This window comes from Botrytis deweyae (genome assembly GCF_014898535.1).
Source record: "Botrytis deweyae strain B1 chromosome Unknown BDEW_033, whole genome shotgun sequence".
NCBI classification, from domain to species: Eukaryota; Fungi; Ascomycota; class Leotiomycetes; order Helotiales; family Sclerotiniaceae; genus Botrytis; species Botrytis deweyae.
The window spans coordinates 348,248-375,475 of NW_024066240.1; the positions used below are offsets into that span (position 1 = coordinate 348,248).

The 27,228-nt window shown below is 43.0% G+C and overlaps 5 protein-coding genes across 5 annotated transcripts; 2 read left to right on the top strand and 3 right to left on the bottom strand.

The window, feature by feature from the left end:
• Positions 1–74: 74 nt before the first annotated feature.
• On the top strand, positions 75–852 carry EAE98_010135 (uncharacterized protein; the record flags this gene model as incomplete). Its single annotated transcript, XM_038957756.1, has 2 exons — positions 75–608; positions 799–852. 2 exons carry the CDS (start codon positions 75–77, stop codon positions 850–852), a joined length of 588 nt encoding a protein of 195 aa, XP_038805982.1.
• A 4,202-nt stretch (positions 853–5,054) lies between these two features.
• EAE98_010136 (uncharacterized protein) lies at positions 5,055–8,513 on the bottom strand (the record flags this gene model as incomplete). Its single annotated transcript, XM_038957757.1, has 2 exons — positions 5,055–7,005; positions 7,066–8,513. 2 exons carry the CDS (start codon positions 8,511–8,513, stop codon positions 5,055–5,057), a joined length of 3,399 nt encoding a protein of 1,132 aa, XP_038805983.1.
• A 1,617-nt stretch (positions 8,514–10,130) lies between these two features.
• On the bottom strand, positions 10,131–11,172 carry EAE98_010137 (uncharacterized protein; the record flags this gene model as incomplete). The annotated part of the gene is made up of 2 exons (XM_038957758.1): positions 10,131–10,442; positions 10,702–11,172. The coding sequence occupies 2 exons, from the start codon at positions 11,170–11,172 to the stop codon at positions 10,131–10,133; spliced, it is 783 nt and encodes a 260-aa protein (XP_038805984.1).
• Positions 11,173–12,062: 890 nt separating this feature from the next.
• EAE98_010138 (uncharacterized protein) lies at positions 12,063–15,738 on the bottom strand (the record flags this gene model as incomplete). The annotated part of the gene is made up of 7 exons (XM_038957759.1): positions 12,063–13,368; positions 13,417–13,836; positions 13,895–14,690; positions 14,756–14,779; positions 14,833–15,075; positions 15,159–15,403; positions 15,458–15,738. The coding sequence occupies 7 exons, from the start codon at positions 15,736–15,738 to the stop codon at positions 12,063–12,065; spliced, it is 3,315 nt and encodes a 1,104-aa protein (XP_038805985.1).
• A 2,001-nt stretch (positions 15,739–17,739) lies between these two features.
• On the top strand, positions 17,740–26,915 carry EAE98_010139 (uncharacterized protein; the record flags this gene model as incomplete). The annotated part of the gene is made up of 2 exons (XM_038957760.1): positions 17,740–20,767; positions 20,842–26,915. The coding sequence occupies 2 exons, from the start codon at positions 17,740–17,742 to the stop codon at positions 26,913–26,915; spliced, it is 9,102 nt and encodes a 3,033-aa protein (XP_038805986.1).
• Between the last annotated feature and the right edge of the window lie 313 nt (positions 26,916–27,228).

Below are 27,228 nucleotides of genomic sequence, written 5' to 3' on the forward strand. Positions count from 1 at the left end.
GATGGATATAGAACTCGGAACTCTCTCAAAGCCTGCTTGGTCAAATTCTACACAACCCACTACTCACGATTATAATGGCTCCTATGACCCGACAGACTCGAACTGTTCCTCACACGACGATTTTTCCTGGTGTTTCAAAGGAGATAACACAGACTATGACCCGACGAGGTATATCTTCTGCCGCTACCATTCTCCTCGATTCAAGCGCTGCTTCAAAATTTAAAGATCAACTCTCTACCACCAGATCAGTTACAATTCCTGTTGCTGTTATAAATCCCAGGTCAACGACGCCACAAGTCAATGTAGCGGAGACGATGGATTTGAGCAGTGGTGCGATTGTGGGAATTGTGTTGGGTTCTATATTGGGGTTCCTGGTGTTGTTGGTGTTTGGATATAAGTGCTGTGTTGATAGACGATCTGCGGGCTGGAATGCGAGGTATGATGGAGATGGGGATGAAATTATGTATGGGGAGAGGAGAGATAATGGAGAAGGACGAGGAAGAAACTTGAAAAGTGGTGCGAGAGGTGGGGGTAGAGAGGAATGGGAGATGAGATGTGAGTATGATGATGGTGATGGTGGTGGGGTTAGGAGGATTGATAAAGCGGTTGTGAGAAATGAGAGGAGAGGGAGAGGAAGGAGATATAGGAGGATAAGGAGAGAGAGGGATTGGAAAACGGATGATAATGATTGTTATGATAGGAGAAACAGCAGTCGTGAATGGGAAAGAGGAGGGAATAGAAGAAGAAGAAGGAGGAGGAGGAATACATGGGTAGTAATTGAGAGAAGAGGAATTCTAGGTTGGAGCAAACCGGTTAAGAACTCAAGGGGAAGAAGTTTACGGAGAGGAATAGAAATGAGAGGGGAATGTGGGGAATTTGGAAGGCCGGTGAGGAGTTGGAGGGGAGAGGGGGGGAATAGGAGGATGGAGTCGAGTGGTTGTGGGAGGGAAAGGGAGAGGGAGAGGGGGAGGAGGAGATAAGGGGTTGAGATTTGATGTTCGGGATTGAATTGGATGTTGATGGTTATGGTCATCGTTACATACTTTTTAATTTTACTGCGACGCGATGATTGTATGAATTTCTCTACTTGGAATCAAAGAATTCTTTCACTTTGAGAATATGAAGATATCGTTCGAAATGATTGTATATAGGTGTATATATGAATATTCGAGATTTATCTTGCTTATTTGTTAGAATTTGAAGAAGTGTAGTATTTCAAAAAGGAAAATATAAGGAGGAGGGGAAATTTATAAGTTTCGTCTGCGCGTATCAATGGTTTTGGTGCGTGCAATTATGGGGCTGTGTTTGTTGAGGGTGGTAGGTAGGTAGGGTAAGGTTTTTCCATGGGATTAGTTGTACGATAGTAGGTAGATGGAAAGATATTTGTGTTGATCTTTGGATTTTGTGGGATATGGAATGTGGGATGTGGGTGCGGATGGGGGGTATAATGATGGAGTCCACGGGTGGTTACATAGGTAAGATCTTACATCTAAGAATTCGAAGCTTTCCATAAAGGACGGATTAGTAATCAAGTGGAATTATATAAAGGGATATTCTCTCTTGCTAGGTACCCTTCTTAGAAAATACAACTCATGATCCATCACTAAACACCCTGTCCTGTCTTCTGAGGTGGTCTTTGGTTTTCATTTTAGATGGGAGTGTCGTTTCGAGGTTTCGAGGTTTATATTATTTTACTATTATTGTTATTATTAGTATAGAATCGCAAGTTTGGTTGTCAATAATTGAATTTGTATTATAAAAATTAAACATTAGGATTTCGATAATACTACTCGAAATCAAGAGTATGTTTATTCTCCGATTTTATTTCATTTATTTGCTGTAGATAAAGCCTATTACAAACAAGTAAGAATTGCTCAGAATCTCAGAATCTCAGAACATTCCCTGGGAAAACCTTAGCTTACGGAAATTTTACGCTGTATTCTAGTTTTTTCAGTCTGGTGTGGAAATTGTTCTTTTGTAAGCACGAGTACTTGGGTCCTTTATATGTAAGAGTTATAACCATCGCTCACCGCACACCGTAACGTTTTGTAATATAATCCCTACAAAATTTATATTTTTTTATATAAACTAAAATACTATATAATTAATTCGATTATTAATATTAAATTATAAAAACTTTATAATGAATAATTTGAATCATTATATATATAAAAAATTTTCTAATTTATTTTTAAATATTTTTATTAAATAATTATATAAACTTTTAATTGAAAAATCCTAGAATTTTTAATTTGTAATGCTTTTTCTATACAAAATAAGCAAATTTTTGAAAGTTTTTTGAATTTCCAATTTTAACCTTTTGAAAATACTATTATAAAAATATTTAAAAATAAACAATATATTTTTTTAAACAATTCCAATAATTCTGAATAGTTTTATAATAGAATTTTGAATTTTATCTCCCATTATAAGTCGGGTACCCCACTTTCGGGCCACCCCCCTTTTGGGCTACTTTTTATACTAAAAATACACCAAAAATGGAATTTATAACTTTCTTATTAAGAGATAGAATTCAATAAAAATTTGTGTATATATAATTTAAATCGATTTAAGCTTATTCTGAAATTTTTAGATTCTTAGGATTTTTTTGTATTGAAATCTAGAGTTTCGAAATATCGATTTTCAAATTTGTATAAGAATTACATATAAATTTGAAACTTTTATAAAATCTTTAATAACTTTTTAACAACAATTATCAAAAGAAAACCATATATATTTTTGAGATATTTAAACTTAAATCTATATAAATATTCAAAAAAAAATTCGAAAAAATTAACAGATATAGAGATATAATATACAGTGAGTTTAGAATAGTATAAATAATCCCTGTCAATTTGAGGGTACCCCTATAAATATTTATTTATAAGAAATTTTCTATTTTTTCTAAATCTCTTATATTAAATATACTATAAATTTATAGTAAAATTTTATAGTTTATTTTTAGCAATTTTTATTAGAAAGTTATTCAAGATTTTATAAAAAATTTAAATTTATATGTGATTCCCATATAAATTTAAAAATCGATATTTTGAAGCTCTAGTTCTCAATACAGAAAAATCCCAAAAATCTAAAAATTTCATAATAAGCTTAAATTGATCTAAATTATATACATATAAATTTTCATCGAATTATATTGAATATTGATAGAGATATTAATAGGCCTAAAAAGTGATTTTTGGTGTGAAAGGGTGGCCCAAAACAGGGGTGGCCCGAAAGTAGGGTAACCGACTTAGTAAATAAACTAGAATATAAAAAGATGAATAATCCTGTATTTTAGCCGGAAAAGCGTTACCTGTACGGTGAGCGATAGCCCCAACTCTTACCTATTCAGAATAAGTTGGGTGATGAGTTTATTGATAGGGTATCTTTATCTCAGAAGTTCGTATCTCAAGACAGGCGAATCGGAGCTAGACTCTGGCGACAGAATGTCTAGTGGACTCGCTTGAACTCCTGTTTCTCCCACGCAGAAACTTTGAGGAGCGTGATTGAGTATAAATTGATCATGTATTCTACGGATGTGGGGAAATTAGATACCGAAGGATTGTCAGAGCAAGGAATCAGAGAGCAGTAAGGAAAGGCGAGAGGATGAGGAATTTTCGATTGTGTAGCTTGCTGATTGAATGGAAGAATGTGGGTTGGGCTCATGAGTCGTAAGAATGGTTTCAAAGTTTTTGTTGTCGAATAGACTTACTGTCGATGGTTGTCCACTGTCATTCTTCGAGTTCTTTCCATCAGTAAATGGGCATTTTTAATGTCGATATATCCCTCTAAGACGGCGAGGATCTCGGAATTAAATTTATCGTATAGTACCCCCCCCTTCCCCTCCCCCCCCCCCCCCCCCCCTCTTTAAAATATAACCTGGCTTAGACTAAGCAGCAGTCTCGAAGCGCATCTTGAGTGGTGTAGCCAACGACTGGTCTAATCCTGTATCTGTAATATGATGATGGGTAAGAGGAATTTATACACCCAAGAATGTTTATCTGGGAAGTGATAGTTGCGCAGAGTTCAGGATGCAATTGTTTGTAGAAGGAAAGAGCATCAATTTGCACAAGATTTGGAGATCGGTTGAGGGGTTTGTAAGATTTCTGCGCGAGGGAGGTATATAAATCCCTGTTTGGCTTTCTTTTTAATATTCCCAAGACACGAATTCTGAGCAGATCCAGTATCTAGGTGGGAGATGTGGCATGTAGTTCGATGTCTTGTGTTGTGTGAATATCCATTTGTCTTTGCTCTTTGTTTCAGAAGAGGTGTGGAAGCTGTGAATGGTTGTTGCTTGTTGTCATTGTCTCTTGAACATTGTCGTATCTTAGCATGAAATTGCTGTTGTCAGTCTTCAAATTTATTAAAATAGTGTGAAGGATTTGAAGGCAATGAGCTCGCTTGATCATTACTTGGCATCACTGCTTGCAACATATTACATTTCTGTCTTTTCAATCACTCATTTAAAAATGCAGCTGGGGCTGTTCTTTGGCAGACTGGAGTTTTATGCTCGAAGGCTTGATTGTGAATCGAGTCATTAACATGTTCTCTCTTTTGGACCTCAAAATTATATTTTCCCCGCTCGACTCTTTACCTGAGCCAAAGTTCTTGTTTCGAGTGGGCAAGAACATTACAGTGGAGCCTTTGCCAAATTATGTTCGCAATACTATATAACAGAGTAGTTATAGCTCTCAACTTCCACCAGTGATAGTGAAGACGGTTTCTTAACTGATCTCATGGGACTCCTTCGTGACCGGGTATAGAGATGATCTTTAATAAGTGCCGCACTATGTCTTCTCCCGCTGTGGAGCAAAAGACTAGAGTAATTTTACAGTAGATTCTTAGCCTGTGGACTCTGTTGCTGTCAGATCATCGCGATATTATCATCATCCCAGGAGGTATAGTTCATTTTGAATAATCTAGTTTACAAATTCCGCCAACTAGCGAGCAGATTGGTGACCTGCATGCTGAATTAACATGGATTAAAAGAGCTGCATGATTTAACCTAACATTACCAAGACTCTTGGGTAAATATGTGACAAGAACTTTTCCTCTTAAATACCACCAAAAACCAAAAGGCTTTGAATCCTGACTTCCCCAAAACCTTCCCGACGTAAGAATTCTCGGCCACTATGAGTAGGGAACTCGGCAACGACCATAACTCTGATATCCTTAGCCCCAACGCCAGCTTTCATCAATAACTTTAGCACTGCACAGAGTGTCCTTCCCGTTGCAAGTACATCATCCACGACCACAACAGAGTTACTTTTGCTAACCAGACCTGGATCCATCTCAAAACTTTTCTGTTGTAACTCGCCCGATTCCGTAGACGAGATATGTGATGGCGACTTTTCGACTGAGATAGTGAGTGGGGGTAATTTGCCAGATCCTCGAACCAATGCCAATGGTATACCAGTCCGAGCTCCTAAAGCTGATGCAAACACAAACCCACCAGATTCGCAACAAACTAGAGTATCGACTTTAGCCCATTCACCAATGAAGTGTCGTTGCAGCAGATCTGTGCATAAGGTCAATCCACCCGGTTGTTGACAAATGTCCAGTACGCGACGAAAAATCACACCCTGACGTGGATGATTGGGTACTGCTCGTACCATATTTGCAAGTCGTGTGAAGTCCTCATGTAGAAATGGCAGGAGACAATTTTTTGCAAAAGTTTCCGCAGCTTCACTTCCTGTTGTCTCATTGTCAAAGATGAGACTCGGGCAATAATTTAAATTTGACGGATTTGGTCCATCGAGGTTCGTAGCTTTAATTTCTTCATCATGGTCCCCTTTGCGAGCTCGAAGCACCATTCGACTAGCGTTGACCCGGACATCGAGAACTCTGCTGTCTGGTACCAAGTGTGAGAAATTTGTAAGTGGCGCCTCGTCTCTCATGCCAGTAATGAAAAGCACGTCAAGATTACCAGAATCGCGCACAACACTCTCAAAGTGTTCCATTGGTAACCGAGGCCGATCGACCACCTGTTTCTTGTAGAACTTTGTCAACGCTGGTCGGTGTTCTTCTTTATAAGAACGATCCAAAAGAAGCCGATTGATATCTGCACCAGTCTCTGTGGCATATTCTCGCTTAGTGGCATCACTAATACTCACTGAACGTGCTGTGAGCATTCGACTGGTGCATGCGGTTATTACGGTGACCCAGATCTCAGCGCAAAAGTCTTTACCAGCTGCACTGTCACCTGTGACAAGAATGACCAATTTCTGTTTTACCGGAGGCTCAAACAATGGGCAGGCGTAAGCTATAATATTGTATGGGTCCATAGTACGTTTTAACTGTGCCAGACGCGGCAAGTTTACTCCGAATGCATTAGTCACCAGTGTTCTATCCCTAGGGTCTGGTCCAAGGTCGGCACTGTAGACCCCGCTACAAAATGGCAACAAATTTTTGACGATATCATAGACCCACTGAACAGTGGTTTGAACGGGTTCAGTTCCAACTTGGTTGCGAGACCAGGCGCCAGTGATGACACAGGCAAATTCCCAATCACGGCACTCAAAAGCAGAGGCTTCTGTTGTGTTATCACGAATTGCCCCACCACAATGTAGCAGATGGAAATAGCAGAATGGTGTGGGGCGGTTCCGGATAGCTGCTGTTAAGATATCGATGATTTGAGCATCTTCAATATTATTGAAGAACAAGCATCGCTTAAATGAGGAGGTTTTTCCATGCCCGCCGTGAATCGTCGACATGTACATTTCAGTCTCAAATAAGCCGACACTATCCACTTCCTCGCATTGGTTGACTGGTCCCAGAATACTGTCTACTAGAGGAGGCACTTCGAAGTTCTTGTTCCTCGAAGCTTGAAACAAGGTCACCCCAAGATGCAGCTGATTGTTATCCGAGTAGAGATATGCGTTTATTGAACAGCTCCGAGGAAGATCTTTAGCGATAGAGTTGACATCACCAAGCTTGAGCCGAATGTCGGTGTCTTTACTGACAGGAAAGATCCATTTGCGAACGGAATAGTTCGGAGCCCAAAAGCTTTTGAAAGTGACGCTAATAACAACCCCGAAGTTTGTTCCAGCGCCTTTGATTGCTCACAACAAATCGTTTTCGTTTTCGGGTCTTATTGCACCGGCTGGCAAATTTTGGGTCGGTACTTGTCCGATATGGAAGATCTGACCAGAAATAACACTGACTATAACAGCACCTACGATATTGTCGCAAGCCAGCCCATGAAGCCTAGATAAATGCCCAATGCCGCCTTGTAACCATAAGCCAGCTCCCACACTTGGTCGAGAGCCCAAAGGCACTGTCAAACCCAACTCCATCGCTTTTTGAATGATATCTCCTGATTTGCATCCGGCCTCAGCTACAATTAGAGAGGTGGAGCCGAGACGAGTATTGTCTTTATCTACACCATCACTCGAGTTGATAACGTGTACTCGATTGAAGGCTTCCATATCGAGTGAGACGACATTGGGCCACAGACAGTGTGCGCTGTGACCACCACCAATTACAGTAAGTTTTAATTTATGCTTCAGAGCCCATTGAATGCATTGTTGGACATGCTTCACCGTTGTTGGCCTGAAGATCGAAGTAGGTCGATGCAAGCGAGCCTCCCAGCTTTTGACAATTCGGTCTTCTTTCGCTAATGGTATCTGTGATACGAGATAGGGTAACACATTCGCATCACTTGTCATGGATACCATACGCTGAGGCGAACTGAACAACAGATACCCTGGCAGCTTTTCATCATGAAAAGCCAAGGTGCGACATGTCTCTCTCCACTTGATTCGTAAAGCAATATCCACTTCCACATCCTGCTTGATGAAACCCGCCACGAAGGGAGAAAAGGCATCCAATGTCTCGTTTTTGTCTGCTACAGAGATAGTGCCTGTTGGAAAGATAGCCGTACGATAAGAAGTCAATCCAGCAAGCTCAAAGCACTGGTCGCGATGAAATATCACTACTTTTCCACTTTCTGGGCTTGAAACAAGCATTTTTAGCGCTTTTTTGATGAATGTTTCTTTCGGCTTCATGCCATACATACTATGACAAAAAAGAGTGAGATCGAAAGTTTGCCCTTCATTACTAGGATCTGTTTCGATGATATTGCTTTTCTCTTCATCATCGAAAACAAAAGGTGCTCTATAGATATTGGGTGCAGTTTCCAAGCAAGGAAACGGCGAGTTGGATTTCGGGCAAGAAGAAATCCAGTCTTCCAAACTTGTAGCTGATATTTTGTTGGGCTCAAATGCAGCGTATCTTCTAATCTTCCGTCTAAGATGGAGAGGCACATAACCAAGTACGCTCTTTGAACCGGGTCCAATCTCAATTACTGAAAAAGTGGAACGTGTAGCGAGAAGTGAGACTAGCTGTTGAGATAATTCGGGGATGATAAAGTCTTCGTAAGAGCTCCATTCTGATCCATCCATCAATATGTCGAAACCTTTGTTGTACTGAGAGTCAGATAACGGTTCATTCGGGGACATCTCCGTCGTGACATCCCTCACAAGAGCCTTTTTCAATTCATCGAAACTAACCATATTGCTTTAGTTGATTGAGCAATGCGTAAATGGAGCTGATGAAAGAGTGATGTGGTTATAATCGATTCTACAAACAAAAAAGCCCAAAAGCGAGTTTATGCAGTCATGCGCCCGCAACGTGCCAAGGAAATAAGACGCATTTGTGGAAACTAACAGTCTATTGGGAAATCATCAATTGTTTATACATGTAATCACTTACCAGAACAGATCTCGTCATTTCATGGAAACTAACAAGATTTGGTGCTTTAAATCTGCCATAAATGTAATGGTTTGATACTGGAAACAGCGGGAAGAATCATCTTTTGAGTGGATAGGTAAGAAGTAAGTCGGGTACCCCACTTTCTGGCCACCCCCCTTTTGGGCCACTTTTCATACCAAAAATATATCAAAAATGGAATTTTTAACTTTCTTATTTATAAATAGAATTTAATGAAAATTTATATATATATAATTTAGATTGATTTAAACTTATTCTAAAATTTTCAGATTTTTAGGATTTTTTTGTATTAAGATTTAAAACTTCAAAATATCGATTTTTAAATTTGTATAGAAATTCTATACAAATTTGAAACTTTTATAAAATCTTTAATAATATTTTAATAAAAATTACTAAAAATAAATTATAAAATTTTATTATAAATTTATAATATGTTTAATTTAATGAATTTAGAAAAAAAAGAAAATTTCTTATAAATAAATATTTAAAAGAATATTCTCAAAATAATAGGGATTATTTATACTACTTTTAATTCACTATATATTATGTTTTTATATCTGTTAATTTTTTTGAATTTTTTTTTGAATTTTTTTTTGAATTTTTATACAAATTGAAATTTAAATCTTTCAAAAAGATATATAATTTTTCTTTAATAATTATTATTAAAAAGTTATTAAATATTTTATAAAATTTTTAAATTTATATATAATTTCTATATAAATTTAAAAATCAATAGTTTAAACTTTTAATTCTCAATACAAAAAATCCTAAAAATCTAAAAATTTCAGAATAGACTTAAATTGATTTAAATTATTTATATATAAGTTTTTATTAAATTATATTATATATTAATAAAGATATTAATAAATCTAAAAAGTGATTTTTGATATAAAAGGATGACTCAAAACAGGGGTGGCCCGAAAGTAGAGTACCCGACTTATGAAGATGTTTGACTAATATAAGTGCAGGCTCAAATAATATTCTGATGGCTAATGTGGTGGGTGACATTTTGTGCTATCTTGTATATTATAATACTTGTGTGACCATGGCTGAATGGTGGAATGACAGCCAAACAGAAAACGCAAACGAGAAACAGATGTCATACAAACAAAAATGGCAAAGCTTTCTGTAAAGACATACTGTGTCACCGACTAATCCCCTATCTATCGTGAATAGGCTCTGAATCTTGGCGCCTATCACAAGGAGCAATGCTCAATGAAAAGCTACGACAGCGAAAGATCCCTAAGCATGAAGCTTCTAGGGGCTGTTATTCTCGAATAAATACTCAGTCGTTATGGTATGGATTTCTTTCTCGAATTTCATTATCATATAAGCATGTCAAGGTACGGTAAATACTACAAATTCAACGACTGACTTTTATTTCTATCTCTACCAAACAACTAGCTCCGCTTCCTCAGTTCGAGCAGTGCATGAAAGTTCTTTCGTTCCTTCACTCCATCTTTCAACACACCTCTCATACATTGAGTCGATGTCAAAGACCCCGTCTTTTCTACTCCTCTCATGATCATACACATATGTTTACACTCTATAATGACGGCGACTCCTAGTGGCTGTAGCGCGTCTTCTATTGCATCTGCTATCTGCGTCGTCAAGCGCTCTTGCACTTGTAATCTTCGTGCGAAGATTTCGACTATTCGTGAAAATTTCGATAATCCGAGCACTCGTCCGTTCGGAATGTATCCAATATGTACCTTGATTTTACATGTGGTTAGTCTATGTACGAGTAGTGAGTCTCCAGATCTTTATAGATGGGCACAAGGTTTCGGAGAAAGGTTTTCGAGTCGGAAATAACTGTCTTCGCAATAATTGTTTGCATGTTATAGAACAATCCAACGCAGTTCTGAAAATGAAGCTGTAGACTTCAAACTTGGAAACCTTCTCATCAACCTGTAAATCAATTCTCGCACGCAAGCACACAGTTCTAGGGGAGTGGAAGGTGGAAAAATATACCTTTCCAAAGAATGGCAACATGTGATGTTCACACAAACTGAAAACATCAATATCGCTCACAATCACCATGTCCTCAATTTCTTCATTGAAAATGGCGCCATTTAACACTTCATTCGCTTTCTCCTTGTATCCTTTTGTGAAAAATTGAATCGCTTTTGCGTATCTGTCGGGTGTTTTTCTGAGACCTTCACGGTTTGTATCTTCCCCGATTTGGCACAAAAGTGTGCGGATTGTAGCTGCAATCTCATTTGGCAGTCCTTGAGGGATTGGATCTTTCAAGCTCTTGTTGGACTCTTCATTTGCATTTTGACTAGGGTTTCGAGGAATGAGGAGCTTTGGGATAAGTTTGCCTGAATCGTTGAGATTATGTCCATTGATAATCACACCGATGCTATCGTCATCCCTCAAAATGAATTCATCATCTGATCCACCAGGGAGAGCCTCAGCTGAGGAGCCGGGAGTGATAGACATGATTTTGTTAATCGTTACTTTAAGGTCTTGCGATGTGAAATTTAACTTGATAGCTAAGCCAAGATCCCAACAAGAACAAGTGGTAGCTGCTCAATTTAAAAGGCTAAAATCCTTGTTTATTAGGAAGTCAAGATCCGTGTCATCCATCTAATCCTTCTCTGGTGCAGTCAGGATTGAGTGTAAAGGTTTGAGCAACTATCACCTTCTGGGTTCTCGCAAATGACAGGGGTTTCCAGCTTGAAGTTTGTATATCAATTAGAATAAATGGCACCCCCGTGAACTTGTTTTTACGGAGTTGTGCAACATATCGTCTTGTTAATGCGAAGTTTTCTTTTTTGCCAGAAAAACAATCAAATATGCAAACAGTTGTCTGGTACCTCTTGTTATGGTCCTGTATGTTATACTTCAGGATTGGAGGTCTAATAATCCGAAATCATGGGAATGATCTCAAGTGAATCGGAAATTCCGTGACCACACGGTAAGTAAATTTCTTTGAGATCTGATAATATGAGTCTGGGCAGTAGATAGAAAATCTAGAGGTATACAGTAAATGATTGCTAGCTATAGTTTGGTAGGTCTCATTGCATACAGATCTCATGCACCATTGTCGTCTGATTATCTTTACTGTCGTTAATCAATGTGATACTGTTGGTATCAACTTGGTTGATAAGTGTAAGTACTTTAGTCTATTATGGTTGTATTCGTTCTTGATCATTATTATCTTTGGGAAGCTAGTATTTAATATAGTGAAGTGCTAGCGCCATGCTAGCTAATACAGTGCCCTCTTTGATCACATGATCGATATCCCGACACCCACATGTTATTGAGTACGAGAATACTTATATCATTTTCATGAGTCTTGCGCTATCTGGATGATGCCCACAGTAATTTTACTTCTCAATAGCATATGTACGAGAGAGCTGATCGAACTCCTCCTGCGTGACCACATCAGCGGAACCGCCTCCACCCGCCTGGCAGAGAACTTTCAAGAAAGTATGGGCTACGACTAGGCCTTCTTCCTTCGTAATATCATCATAATACTCGGTGATCTGGACAATGTAGGTACCTGCCGAAGCGACTGAGCCGTCTAGTTCTAGGCAGATAAAAGATTTATCATCTTTGTCAGAGATCATGGCGAATTTGGCTGCCCGAGCAGTCACCTTTCCAACTTTGGGGGAGATTTCAAACTGGGGGAACTTATTATCAACTAGTGTGAATGAGACTGCTAGTTCTTTGCTAACTCTATCCTTGGTGAGAGCCCATGTCTCCGAGGGCATCTTGGGCTTGGGCTTGACTGACAGGTCTGGAGCTGATGCAGGGGGCTGAGCGACCGTTGCGCTGTCCACTGCTTGAATGATGGGCTTCTCAGCCGATTGAAATAGCTGAGGATCTGTGGGCTTTCCTGTTGGCTGTCCAATAGGAACCAGCGGTTCAGTAACCGCAGATGTGGTTTCTGACTGCTTCTTAGCAAATGAACCTGGTGCAGCAAGCTCTGGCTGATGAGTAGTCTCTGGGAATAAGGTTACATCTTCTGGTTGACTCTGAGTTGTTTTGATCGACTCGGCTACTGTGGCTGCTGTAGTGTTTGACGGCCCATCAACGAGTGCGGATGGCGTAGTAACTTTAGGCTTCGAGTCTGACGCGTATGATATTGCTTCCGTCCTGCTACTAACAGATTCAGAAAATTTGCTGTCGTCTTCTCCTGAAGTTATAATTTCAGTACGAATTCCCATGTTTGCTTTAGTTTTCTGAGATGTTCCAACTTCGACATCCTGTGCGAAAGAAGCACCAATTGTTGCAGTTGATGAATCTTTTCCACCATGAGCAACTAACTCGCCAATCTTCCCCTTTACAGTTGAAACTGCATCACAAGCATCATGGAACCAATCTGTCCCCTCGGGCTTCTTCGCCCAGTCCTCTCTGTAGTAGAGTCCGGTTTCTTTGTTCTGTAGCAAGAAGACTACTTGAAATTTCTCAAAGCTCATGCGCGTTTCGCTAATATTGCGCCCCTCAAGGATGAGTACAGCTCGCTTCTTTACCGGGTCATAAGACTTGAGCTGCGATGTCGCCCAGCTGATGTGTGGTTGATTTTTGTTGACCATAGGAACAGTTCCAATGGTCTTACCCGTTTGAGACACCGAATCCGGAATCTGGTTTAGGCTAGGCGGGATGATGGTGACCAAGTCTTTTTCCAGCCTAGGTTCGTCAGTATCATCTTTTGAGGATGAATATGGGAGAGCTTACTCCTTGTACTTAAGGACGCACATGATATCACCACGTTTGTTGATAGTAGGATCACCAAACAATAAGGTTCGAGTACCTGGGTACGTGAAACAGCCATTACCAGCAAACCCAGCTTTCAACTTCTCTATGGCTATTTCAAGTCGCGTACTAAAGTTTTTATTGATTTGAGTCTCGAAATTCTTATCCGTTTTATCTTTTACATAGTCTCCTCCACTTCTTTTGGTTTCGATTGGCGGAAGCTTGTTATTCTCCAAGATGACCTCTGGCTGAATCGTGCCATTTTTATCCTCTGTTTTATTGACCAAGATAAGCACTGGCTGAATCATGCCATTTGTATCCTCTGTTTCATTGACTATTGACAGATCTGGCTGAGGTACCTTCAATTTAATGGAAAATCCCCAGTCTGCGGTAATCTTGAAGCTGTGGTGCTGTTAGCAATTGGACCAATGCTTGCCAGTCCAGATGTACGAGAACTTACTCTCCACGGTAGCACTCGCTTCCGTAGCTTCCCCACATAAATTTGCTCGTTTGACCGCTCCATGCTTCCCAATGGTCATAAGACGTACTGCCTTTCACGTGAAAAGTATCCCCCCCCGACTCCCAGGAAACGACCACGCTGTTTGTTGAGTTAATCTTCCATCTACGCCACACCGGTGCTCCACTGCAGTTCCGGAATGTATGGGTCACGTCTTCACTTCCAGGTGCATGAATGGTCTTTTCCCACTTATATCTATTTGGACCATCAGGCTTGAATTGAAACCATTCGTTTGCTGGATCTTGCTTGGGCACATCTTCGGGATATAGAGAACCCCTCCACTCGTTTCCACTATCTGCGATCTCTGCAGGATCAGGGTCGACTCCAATTGCAAGCCTTGAAGTGAACATTTGGGTACCATTGCTAACCCAGAGTTTAGGTCTCATGGGGATAAGGTTGGTAGCAACGCAAAGCTCTTGAAGTGGCTTCAGTATTCGCTGCTCTAGGAAAAGCCGATGGTCTAGGATAAAAGTGCCCGGCATGCCAGTTTTCTCAACATCCACGCTGGAATTTGGGGTTGGTGCCTCGGCTAGGTTGCCGGAATAGTTGATCTTCCTTGGCTCCGGAAGTCTTCTGTGATACAGTTGTCCATCAATCATCTGCTCTACGGTTTCACACCACAATATGCAGTTGTAATCATGTCCAGGCTTCCCCTGGAGTGTGCCATCTTGATTCATTTGCTTGACTTGGTCCTCGGTGGTAAAGTAGGGATATGCCTGCAGGCTAACTGCATACGGAGCTATAAAACTCAATCAGTACCAAATCTCTATCGGTTTGTAGGTACTATGGGTCACTGTTCCTTACTAAAGGTGGCCCTCTTTTTCGCCTCTGTAGTGATATGTTAGCCACGCATTCGGCCATTTTTCCGCAATTGCGCTCACCCTTGGTTTCACTAAGTGGTAGTCGCACCTGAACCCCTAGTGTGAAATATGCCGTGTGCTGACGTGATTCAGCCCAATAGCCCAGCACCTTAATAGCGTCTTTGGCAAGAAGCCTAAAGATATAGTGTTCTCTCTCCGTTGAGGCTCTCAAATCTCTAAGTTTCACCAATTTAGGTGCATCCTTGGGGGACTTGGGATCAGGGACATATGTGTGCTCATCGTTGGGTGATTGCCACGAAGATTCTGTTTATACATTAGCGTACTATTAACCTGTCCCGTTATGCCGAGGAAATCATGTAGCATAATTGGCAAGAGATCATACGAACCAGAGAATGCCACAAAAAGCCTCTGGATGGAATAATCTCCAGCTTTGAGTCCTTTTGATTTAGAGTTGATCTTGTAGTTCTTCTTCAACTCTCTCATCGCGTCGATACGCAGGGCCTCTTGATCTTCGTCATCATCGTCTTGCGGAGTAACTGCCATATCCTCCAACGTGGCTTTGACGGTAATGACCCACCCATCGATCTTGATGGATCTCTGAGGGCTCCAGGTGATATAACCCTCATTGATGCTGCGTATCCATTAGTACAGGCAGTCCAACTGGAATAGAAATCGGTTGAAATACTGGATCTCATAGAGAAATTCAGGTGTACTGTCGCCGCTAAAAGCCACCCTGACCTGCGGGGGAAGCAAACTGGCCTCCAGGAGACCACCCCCTAGTTCAGTCGGTGTCGAATAGCTGATTTGCTTAAGTCCTTCACGTTGGTTGAAGAGTTGAACAAAGTTCTCGTTAATGGTTTTCTGTGATATAGCACAGACTTGATCGTAGTAGTTCTTATTGCTGCCATCACCGCTACCAGTGTTGAGCGAGACATCGTAGCGGGTGAAAGGCGTAAAGGAAGGCATAGCGACGTGATTGTGCGAGTATGTCAAGAGCAAACTCAATGATAATGGAAGCAATATGGAAAGAAAGAAACTCGTCCTTCGGTCAGATTTATGTTGGTGGTGCACAATAGTCGTCTTCATAGTCGCATGGCAAACTTGTTCGCTCAGCTACGCCACAGCTTCTACTCTCGTAAACCATCGATGGAGGTTCGAAGGTAAGACACGCAGACGCAATCTTCGAACGAAGAACGTCAGAAATCTAGACCAAGCCCCGCACATTGTGCAAGACCGAGCTAAACGTATCATAGTAAGCCTAAGTATCATATCGTTCCTCCTGTACGTCGTCAAATTATTGTCGTCGTTCTTGTCTACTCTCAGGACTATCATCCACATAGAGATGATAAGAGTGAAATCTAGACCCAACATACCCCAAGTTTTCCAGCAATTGCTCGGCTGAGAACCTTCGTAGGTGGATGCTAGCGGGATGATCCTTTCCGTAAAAACACAAATTGTTTCCGCGGCTGAACTCGTCCCAGCTGAACTTGAACCGTTGTATTCAAGGTACCTAGGTGGGGCAGAGGCCAGTGGGATGGCCCGTTTAGTAACAGGCAAGGGTTGCGTCGTGGCTAATAAACTCGTCCGAGCTGAACTGGTGGGGTGGGCCGTTTTAAATGCACGCATCCAAACACGTACCCCTGGTCGACACACACATACCTAGTGCCGATTATAAAAGTTAACGGGATAGTAATAGAAGAAAGATTTAGCCTGGATAGGCATATGATGTATGATTAAATCGATACTAGAGCTCTAAGGGGTACGGCTGGTATAATAGTAGTCAACTCCACTCACTATAATAGAATCTATTTTTCTAGTGACCTATACAGGGATGTATCTCATTTCGGTTTCGACGACTCTTTGAATTTTTCGGGGTTTTAACAAAATTAATCAATCAATTCGATATGTTTCTTTTTTTCGGGTTTCGTCTTATTTTTTGATATAATTCAAATGATCTTTTTAATTCGATTTAGCAAATTGAATTGAGTTTCAAGTTCGGGTTTTCGAGATTTGTTAAACATTTAACTGAATTGAGATATTTGTTCTAATTAGCTCTATAGCTCTTAATAATAATTATTAAATTATTAATAAATCAAATCAATAACGATTTAATTATATTAATCACATTAATCAATCTTATAGTATACTTATCGTATATAAATAAATCAGATCTAGCATGTGCCTCTACACCGTGACAATAATAAAAGAATGAAATATTATTGATTAAAATCTGTATATAATTCAATGGTTCAAGTGGTTAATCAGAATAATTTAGATTCGCAGGTACTCTTTAGTTAGATTCGGGAATAGAAGAAGAAGTCAGTCTGAATAGACATATAAATGATTAGATTGATTCTGGAGCTGTAAGGGGTGTAGCTGACATAATGATAGCCAGGTCCATTATAATAAAATCCATTTTTCTGTGATCAACTGCACGACCGCTGTATCCGTAGAGACTAAGACATCCGTATATCACCCCATACCCAATTCAAGCCTGTCATGGAATCAAACCACCCATGTGCAGCTAGGTAACAGTTAGCCGAATACGCACCTACCTAATTCTGACAGGAAAGCCGCTATAGCTACAACAGTCTGCCCGTTCCAGACTCTAGGGTGACTTATGTGCGGTACAGGCGCTTGCCAAATTGAGCCTATCTATTTTCTGTCGATCATAGGTGACTACTTGACTTTGTACGAAAGCCACTTGGGAAGTTTTAGTCGTCCTCGGATACTTACACCCCATTGTCGCTTTAGCAGCTGAGCTTGCTCACGTTGTGCTAGTAGTTCTCGCACGTAGCGTTTTGTATCGGGGATCCTGAGAAGCTGATAGTTCGTTAAAGCTTTTCTTTTCTTCTGGAGTGGTTAAATATTAACTTCTCCTAAGTTACTGCTTCCCTATGAACTTTCTGTCTGGTGTAGTCCTTTATTCAAGCTCCAGCCTTACATTTCACTATAGTATAGAAAACTATGTCCGCGCTGCAGCCTTTCTTAAAGGGTCAATTGAACGCCTTTGGCTCAGATTCCCGAGTGATAGCCTCAAAGCTGTCCACTATTGTCTCAGACTCTACTGATGACCACCAGAGCGCCATCGAGGAAGTAATAGCCGCAGGCGACCTTCCTTTGTCAATAGTTGAGCTGTTGCAGTTCATCAAATCCCTGATCCGATATTCAAACGATGATACCACATTGTGCGGATGGTTGCTAAACCAACTGAACGAGGATCCCTCCATATACAACCTGGCTTCCCTCCTATTTCCAAAAGCGCAATTTGAGATAGGGCTCGGAGCTCGTCAGCGCCCTTCCACCATAACTATCGAGAGTCTTGAAGACTTTCGCTCCAATTTCTACAATAATGAGTCCCTGGAGGTCATTATCGTTCTACTCAAAGCCGGCAAATTCTCGGTCTCCAAAGCTTGCGCGGTAACGGCTCAGAAGATTTTGAGAGTGATGCTTTCTAAGTCCCTTGACCTTGAGGCACCCCATTTACACAACGTGGTCTCAGCAGAGATAGAGAAGAATGGGTTTACTCTGCTAGCGTCCGACTTTTCTGCCGCTCTCACACTTATCAAATCCATAAAAGCTCTGTTACGGCTTGTAGAGGATCCAGAGGATGTACCTCTATTGGAGCGAGAAAACTACCATTCAGTTCGTGATATTTCACTGAAAAACAAGGTAGAATTTTCTACTCAGATGCAGAGAGCGGGCATGAAAGAGGAAAATACTCTCAAAGTGCATGACTGTGCTGAGCGTGTTGATTGCTGGAACGAGCATCTGTGGCTTGCTCTCATGGAACATCGACGACAGGACTTTGTACCTATAGAGCCCCACAGTGGCCGGAAGATAACGGCCGCAAACTCATCAGGTCGGCCACCCAATAATCTAACGGACATCTTCCGGCTAGAAGATGTATCTTGTGAAGAATGTTGCTCGGTGACGAGTCTTTCTGCTTATTTTGCAGATCTCTTGCTACTTTTACAAAAGACTCCTTTACCAAATGCCTCGAAAGAGTCCGTAGAACTCACCCTAAAAAATGACATATTGGCTGCAGCTCCCCAAGATAAATCTCCCACGAAATCAGAACCAAAAAACTTACTGGAGGTTCTTTCACTTCGACGGCCAGACCTGGAGAAGCTTGAGCTTTCATGTGCAAACTCCCGGACGTTAATCCCTTACATTAGTTCTGTGACCGAGGTCTTGGAGTCCTACATCCGATTCCACATAAGTGGGAAGGGAGAGGTGATTCAAGCATACCAGACTCCTGAAACAGTCGAATCAGATGCTGATAATGGCCATGGGCCCGTATATCGACCAGGAAATATTGACTTTGGGATATATAGGACGAAGATCGAAGCTCAGATGTACCCCTTTTCATGCTTTCCATATGATTATTCGCGCGACCTGCTCCTTGAAACGTTTAGAAGCTGGGGACTTTTCAAATTTTCACATTTCATCAGGACATTCCAGTCACTAGACTCCATTCTTAGCAACTTGCCTGTACAACTGCGTACAAACATGGACCTCATAGAGAGGCTCCAAGTGGCAGCGCAAGAAGTGTTGGATAGGCAGTACGCCGCTGAAATTTTGAGACTGTCGCTGTCAGATTTTTCTGCCATCACTGGCCAGACATTTTATCCGAGAATCCTGGCCGATACACTCAATGGTCTACCAAAAACAAAATCGTTGAAAATTGATGCCGTTGCGAACTGGGAGATTTCTATGCTCTGGGGCTATGATAGTAATAAAATAATGCTAAGTATGGATAAGGGATTGACTAACATTAAGCGGAAGTTCATGCAGAGATCTGGTCTTGAGTTCAAAGATGTCTTAGAGCTGGTCAAAACTCAATTCTTTGGGCAGCATCTAGTTATTACCAACTTAAAGGGATCTGAAACCTTTGATAACTCTCTCGAGGAATTACGATTGCTTTGCAATGCTTCCAATCCGCCATTCAAACCATTGACCAAGAAACTAGCCTTCAGTATCCAGTCTTTCCTCCGCTTACAGGCCAAGCTTAAGTGGTCCACGAGGGACTTGGACGCAGCAATTTTCCGGTTCCACAGCATAGAGATGGAGAAATCGGCCAGCACTAACCGCAATGCAGAGCTCTTGTCCGAAGATAGCACTGATGAGGAGGACGATGATGACGAAGATGATTTGGATGATGCCCAACCTTCAAAAAACAAGAAGAACAAGGGCACTACAAAGGGCGAATTAAAACGAGCATTGCCCAAAATGATGTCAATCTCGCCCTATGTCCTTCGATGCATTGCTGCTCTCACCGAACTCAGCGAAATAACCGCTCTACCTCCCGCAGCTCTATTGCCTCTATGGGGAGAGATGGACACTTACGGCAAACAGTCCTTCTTCCAGCGTCAATTCATGTTGAAACCCCTTCAAAATCTTGATAGCGTATTTGCTCTTAGCAAGGATGGGGAGGGAAAACCCCATTTTTTCAGAGCTGACGGGCAACCCACCAGCGTGGAAGGCCACATAAGGGGTATCTGTGAGAGCTTAAAATGGCCAGCGGACCATTTCGATAAGCTTCTCAAAGTCACAAATCTAGAAAACGAGGATCTAGATATTACAAGCTTCTCTTTGCTCTACCGCTACGTAACTATATGCAAGATACTCTCGGTCCCTGCCAAAGACTGCGTCGTCTTCTTCCAGGCCTTCTTCCGAGATGGAAGGGATGCTGTTCTTTCAAGTCCCTGGAACACCCTAGAGGCTGTGCAGGGCTGGAAGGCTCTGCTAAAAGAGGGATGGCCTATCGATTCCCTCGTTTTAGTACTAGGGCAGGTCGACGCACATAATGAAAAGAAACTTCTCAAAGCAGGATTGTCGCTGTACACCAGTATTTCCGACGTCTCGAATGAATTGGACAAGACGCTCTCCTACGTTCACACGACGTCTTCTCTTAACGTAGAAAATGTTATAGACTGTGCTACACGCTTATTTGGCAGTGAGATGGCAAGCTCAATAGTTGAATATGTTGATGGTAAGTTGCAATGGCTCTTGTTCATCAATAACTTACTCTACGCAAGACTATTATGCTAATTGTTTTGTTGGCAGATTCCACGGAACTCTCTGAGCTCCTCATTAAGCGATCACCCTTGATACAAGAGCTTATTTCTGTATTGAAGAAGGCCCAGTCAGCAATAGACGCTATCGAAATCCCTCAAAAAGCGGCCTCTCCAGATAATAGTGGCGAAGCACAAACCGTCACTGAGGAGAAGGCAGAAACTGGGAAGGACACAATGATTCAAGACGCCACTTTGTTGTCTCAAGAGGAGGAGGCGCAAACTAAAGCTGCAATTCAGTGTAGAATGCGAAGGTCCGCTTTTGTGGAATTTGCGGGCCCTCTAATCATCCAGAGCTCTCTTCAGACTGCCATTGTGGATATCATCAAAGACAGGTTTCCGGACCTTGACTTGCCTACTACGACTACCCTATTATCTGATATTATCAAAACAAAGGGTACCGATGGCAACTCCATCGAGACGGCAATGTCAGTTTTTGAGCATCTAAATGATCCTATAGCTGAAACCGCTTCCGTGCAGCCGTTGGATATTTATTTCTGCCCAGGCACGACGGACGAATTCACATTCCAATATTTCGAGCCGGCAATTGAAGAGGCGAAGGCCCCTGCCAGTCCAAAAAACGTTGAAAGGCATAAGCAACTGAAGATAGACGACATTGAAATTGAGTTCGATAGCTTAAGTAAAAGTTGGAAAACCCCGCGACTAACGAGTGGTCAATACTACTTGTTGCAGAGTCAAAACATAAGCCCTGCCAACCTTTCGTGGTATACAGCCAAGTCGATCAAACCCACAAAGCTCTTAGGCAGTAAGGTGGCGTTAGCGACCACCATCGAGAAAGCAGCATCACTAGCTGCTGCTATTGGACGTACCACAAAGATTTGCGAGGTGCATGAACTAGAAGCGGAAGAACTCAAATATATGGCACAGTCAGCACGGGAGACGAACCAGAATCTGGCAATGGACTTGAATGCACCTAGGCTAGTCGACTTAATAAGACTATGCCGATATGCCAAAGTCAAGAAGGCCGCGACTAAAAGCAAAGTCAGCCTAGTCTCCATGTTCACATGGCTAGCATCCACCAAGGATGCAGATGTCAATATCATCGCAGCAAAGATTGCAGAGAGCACTGGCTGGGGTGTCAAACGAGTAGTTGATCTTTTGGCGGCCAGATTTCCTACATATTCCGGCTCTGCTATTCTGGAGAGTCTGCGTGAATATGACTCCTTTCTGAAGCTGCATGAGATCATCACACTTGATGATACTATTCGCTACGGTCACAGTGATGCACAAGCACCGACCATGGCCATGCTCTTCGATCTCGCCCGGCCTAGGATAACGATCTCTACTACAGAGCAAGACTTTGAAAAATCCAATATTCTGCATGGCACACTTTCCACATCAGCCAAGGCAGAGGTGGACGAGCGCATGGCACCCCGACGAAGAGATGTGCTGGTCCAGTACCTGCTTCAGCAGAGCTATATTCGCAAGGATCTTGAGATTTACGATGCAGATGGCCTCTTTGAACAATTTCTTGTTGACGTACAGATGGGCCCTCAACTTCGCACATCTAGAATCAAACAGGCCATCTCAGTGATCCAACTCTTCATACAGCGCTGTCTGCTTGGCTTAGAGAAGGGTGTTCCCAAGAGTCTCCTCGGTCGGGAAAAATGGGATTGGATGCAAAGTTACACTTTGTGGGAAGCTCACCGTAAGATGTTTCTGTATCCCGAGAACTGGATTCATCCTACTTTGCGCGACGACAAGAGTCAGTTGTTTGAACAGTTGGAGGCCAACCTCATGCAGAAGGATATGAGCCTTAACACATTTACCAACTCAATTCTCACCTATGTTATCAGCCTCAATGAAATCGCTAGTCTTGATGTTATATCGTATCTACACGAGTGGCATGAAGAATCAGAAGAAATATTTCATTTGTTTGGACGCACAAGGGTGTCCCCTCATACATTTTACTACCGGTCTCTCACCCTCTTGAATGAGAATAATGATATTTTCTGGCGACCATGGACCAAGATCGAGATGGACATCCCGTCCGTCGAGATGGAGTGGGATGGGAAGCGTTTGGCAGAAGGGGGCGCATATCTCCTTCCAGTGCTCCGTGACGGTAGATTGTATCTGTTTATACCACAATTGACCCCCAAGGCCACTCCTCGAGAGCGCACAGCTGAGGAGAAGGCGAGCAAATTTGAGTCGATGAGAACTCAGACAGTTGGCACAGCGGATCCACAACGGACCTGGGAGGTATCGATGGGGTGGACGGAGCTCGTCAATGGGAACTGGAGACCCAAGCGAGTATCCCCTGGCAGTTTTGAGCTGAAGCATGAGGCCGAAAATTTCAAGCTACCTTCCTCGTCTCAGTTCCGAATCGACCCTATCTTCTTAAGCGACAGACTACAACTCGTTGTTAGCTATGCAGAGACCAAAACATCCCTCGGCAGCTTGATTGCGGGAACGTTTGAGTTCTGTTGCGACCAAATTACCGTGCTGGATGGGGTGACCCATCCTACGCCGCCAAAGCATGATTATCCCACCTATTTTAACAAGGTGTCAGGTGACGGTGCGGCAGTAGTAAATATGGCTTCGGACAATGCCACCAACGGGACGTCTTCAACAGGACAATCTCCTCCCATATGGGTGCCAAAAGACGTCAATGAAAACCAGAAGAACATAAAGTGGACGCTATCTAGAACCCATAGACAAACCATCGGTTTGGCGCTTGACGTGAAAAAGTCCAACGGGTCCAGCATTAGCTATTTTAATGTTCCTCAGAAGCCTCTTCGTGGTGCTAAGTGGTCCATGGAGGACCTCAAATATAAGATGCAGTTGGCGACCATAGACCACACATTTTCTCAGGATCTTATGCGAGCAGCGGTTGATAAGGTCGACCCATTATCCCGAATATTTGCTATTATGTCTAGGTTGGACGCTATCAATAATAGCTTTGGTCAAATTGGCGGCTACACCTTCTACCATGAGTTGGGTCAGCCAGCAGCTCTGTACAACTGGGAACTTGGAGTGCATGCCATTATGCTTGCAGTCGACCGTTTTGCCTCCACCCACCAGTTTGACGAGGCGCTGCAAGTGGCGCGGCTTCTGTTCGATCCCACAGTTGATATAGAAGTCGGTTCAAAGCTCCCAAATGAAACTGAAACCCAGAAGAACAAGCAGCAGAACAATCAGCAGCAAGAGGAGGAACAGCAATATTCATGCTGGCGCTTCCCTCCCTTCCAGGACATGAGTCAACACTTCTCCACCGATGGCGAAGAAAATTTCAACTTCGAAAGCTTGGCCATAGAGCTGCAGCTGGCCATAAAGGAGCGCCGTTCACACGGCCAGCTTGTCCATGCCACAGCAAGAGGTCGGCCAAGCGCGTATATGAAATGGATCGTTATGAAGTATGCTGAGATTTTGATCGCTGCCGGCGACTTGTACTTCAGGCAGGGCACGCTGGAGAGCCTGCCACTGGCTACGCAGCGCTACATTGAGGCGGCCCATGTTCTCGGCCCAGAGCCACCACAAGTGCCAAAACTGGGCAAGCGTATAGGCAAGACATTCTCAGAAATCATGGCCGAGGAGACTAAATTCGATCAAGCCAAGTATACTCTCGAATCACCGTTTTCACCCGAATTGGAGCTTGGAGATAAAGGCTCTGCCTCCACATCTGAAAAAGACCCAACGAAGTGTAACATTGCTTGCTTTATCAAGACTCGCTACTTTTGCATCCCCATCAACCCCAAGTTCAAGCATATGAGGGCTCTCGTACACCAGAGACTGTTCAATACCCGCAACTCACTTGATATAGACGGAAATCCTGTCATTTACGCTCTCAGGGAGCCACCCATTGACCCTGTATCTCTTGTGGCGACGGGCAATCAAGAATTCGGCATTTCAGAGACCTTGAGAATGGTGTCTGGTGATCGTGACGGGCCATTACCCAGACAGAGATTCGAAGCACTGCTGAGTCGAGCACTTGATCTATGCTCGGAATTGCGGTCTCTGGCAGACCGTTTCATCAGTGCCGTGGAAAAGAAGGATAGTGAAGAATACAACCAACTTCACGCCCGGCACACAAGCTCAATACAAGCTAAAATGCTTGAAATGAAAACGATGCAGCTTGGCGAAGCGCAACAGAATATCGAAGCCCTGATTATCAACAGGAAGAATCTCGAGTCGCAGCTCGCGTTTTACCTTGCACTTACTGGTGACAACGATACGGTAAAAGTTCCCACTCCACAGGAAGATTGGAAGGACATAAAACAGAGCATCGGGTCAGTCACTCAGGATAATGTTCGAATGTCACCCTACGAAATGCTGGAAATGAACTTGGCTACCATCGCGACCGGGCTTGACATTGTGGCAGCCACGACGGACATGATTGCCCAGCCATTCGCTGCCCTACCAACTATATCCGTCAACGCAGCTCCGTTGGGTGTTGGCGCCAGTATTTCTGCCGGAGGGTCTAACATTGCGGCTGGCATTCAATCGGCAAGCCATATCTTCCGTGTGTCAGGTATGATAGTCCAAGAGGGAGCCAGCCGCTCTGGCAGGATGGCACAGATGACCAGACAGCTACAAGAGCGTCGACTACAGGCGAATATGCGGGGTCGCGAGATTAAGGGTATTGACAAACAGATCGAGATGGCTGAAATCCGCGTCAAAGTAGCGATGAAAGATATTGAGATCCAGAAGTCAGAGATGAACGAAGCCACGAAAATGGATGCTTGGTATCGTACCAAGTACAGCAACAAGGAACTTTATGGCTGGATAGAGAAGAGTCTGAGAGCATTGCACTTCCAGGCCTATACCTTGACTATGACAATCGCTCGTAAAGCAGAGACGGCTCTCTCGTTCGAACAGGGGCGTAAGGTGTCGATTCTCAAACCCGCCGGATATTGGCAAGCCGCCCAGGACGGTTTGCTCTCTGCCGACCACCTCTACCTGGACCTAAAGCGTCTCGAGGCGGCGTACCATGACGGGCCTCAACCTGACTTCAACATCACCAAGACCGTTTCCCTCCGCCAAATCGATCCGCTTGCGCTCTTAAAGCTACGCTACACGGGAAGTACCACGTTCTCAGTTTCAGAGCTCCAGTACGATATGGACTTCCCAGGTCACTACATGCGCCGGATACGCTCAGTGGCCGTGTCGATCCCGGCGGTGCTGAGCCCGTACAGCAGCATTAACGCTACTCTGACACTGACAACGCACAAGTACCGGCTCAGCAATCTGTCAAGCAATACCGCGAGCTATAGAGACACCAGCAGCAGCAGTGACACATTCTGTACGCGGCGTATACCTATTTCCTCAGTAGCAATCAGCTCCGGGTCACAGGATTCAGGCGTTTTTGACCTGAACTTCAACGGGCCGAGGTTCATGCCTTTCGAGGGCGCAGGCGCCATATCGTCGTGGAAGCTGGATTTGCCGACTGAAGTGCGCAAGTTCGACTACGAGACCATCAGCGATGTGCTACTCCACGTGCATTATACGTCGTATGATGGCGGCGCTGAGCTGCGTAATGCGGCGAACGAGTATGTCCGCCAGCAGGTCGGTCTGGTGCAGAGTGAGGGCCAGAATGAAGGTTTTTGGACGTTATTCGATCTCAAGAATGATTTTGTGAATGGCTGGCATGGATTCACTTCTCAAATTCTGGGAGCGAGTAAGAAGAGGGAGGATATCAGTGCGCTGGCTGATACTGGAACTGGCTCTAACACTGCCGTGGTCGCTACCACAGTGGCTACTAAAACCGCCACTTCTACCCCAATAGGCTTTCTAGAACTGGGGAATCTGAAAGAGAGATTACCGTTCTGGTCGAGAAGACAGCCAAAGCTGCAAGTGAGAAAGGTGGGACTCATGTCGAGGAGCGCGAAGCTCGTCAAAGGCCTGACCATCTCCCCAGTTGCAGCACTGGCAGAAAGTTGGCAGGATCAAAAGCCGGATGTTGGTAAAAATTCAATGAGAATGCGTACTGGATTGGCCGAAGACAGTTTACAGGGGTGGGTTCTGAAGGCAAGCGGAGCGGTCCTTGGTGATAAAGAGACCACGGTCGAGAATGTGTATATGTTGATTCAGTACGTCTTCCAACCGTAGGAAATTTCAAGCTCAGATCTGCCACCAGAGTCTTTAGGCAGGTCGCCTCGTGATTCATGTGCGGTAAGGTTACGGAGGTAGGAAGGAATTGATTGGGATGTTTTGTTTTTGTTTTTTGAATTCCGTACTTTCGTTTACCTGCTTTGCAACGCTATGTACAGAATGTTATTCATAAATTGGAGAGTAATGAGTTCTCCGCTAAATCTAACTAGTAAAAGTATTGTTGGTACGATTGGGGTAGGATAAAAGGGTGGAGGAGATTGTAATAACGTAATCCGGGTCGACGTTCACCAATGGGTGCACAGACTTAACC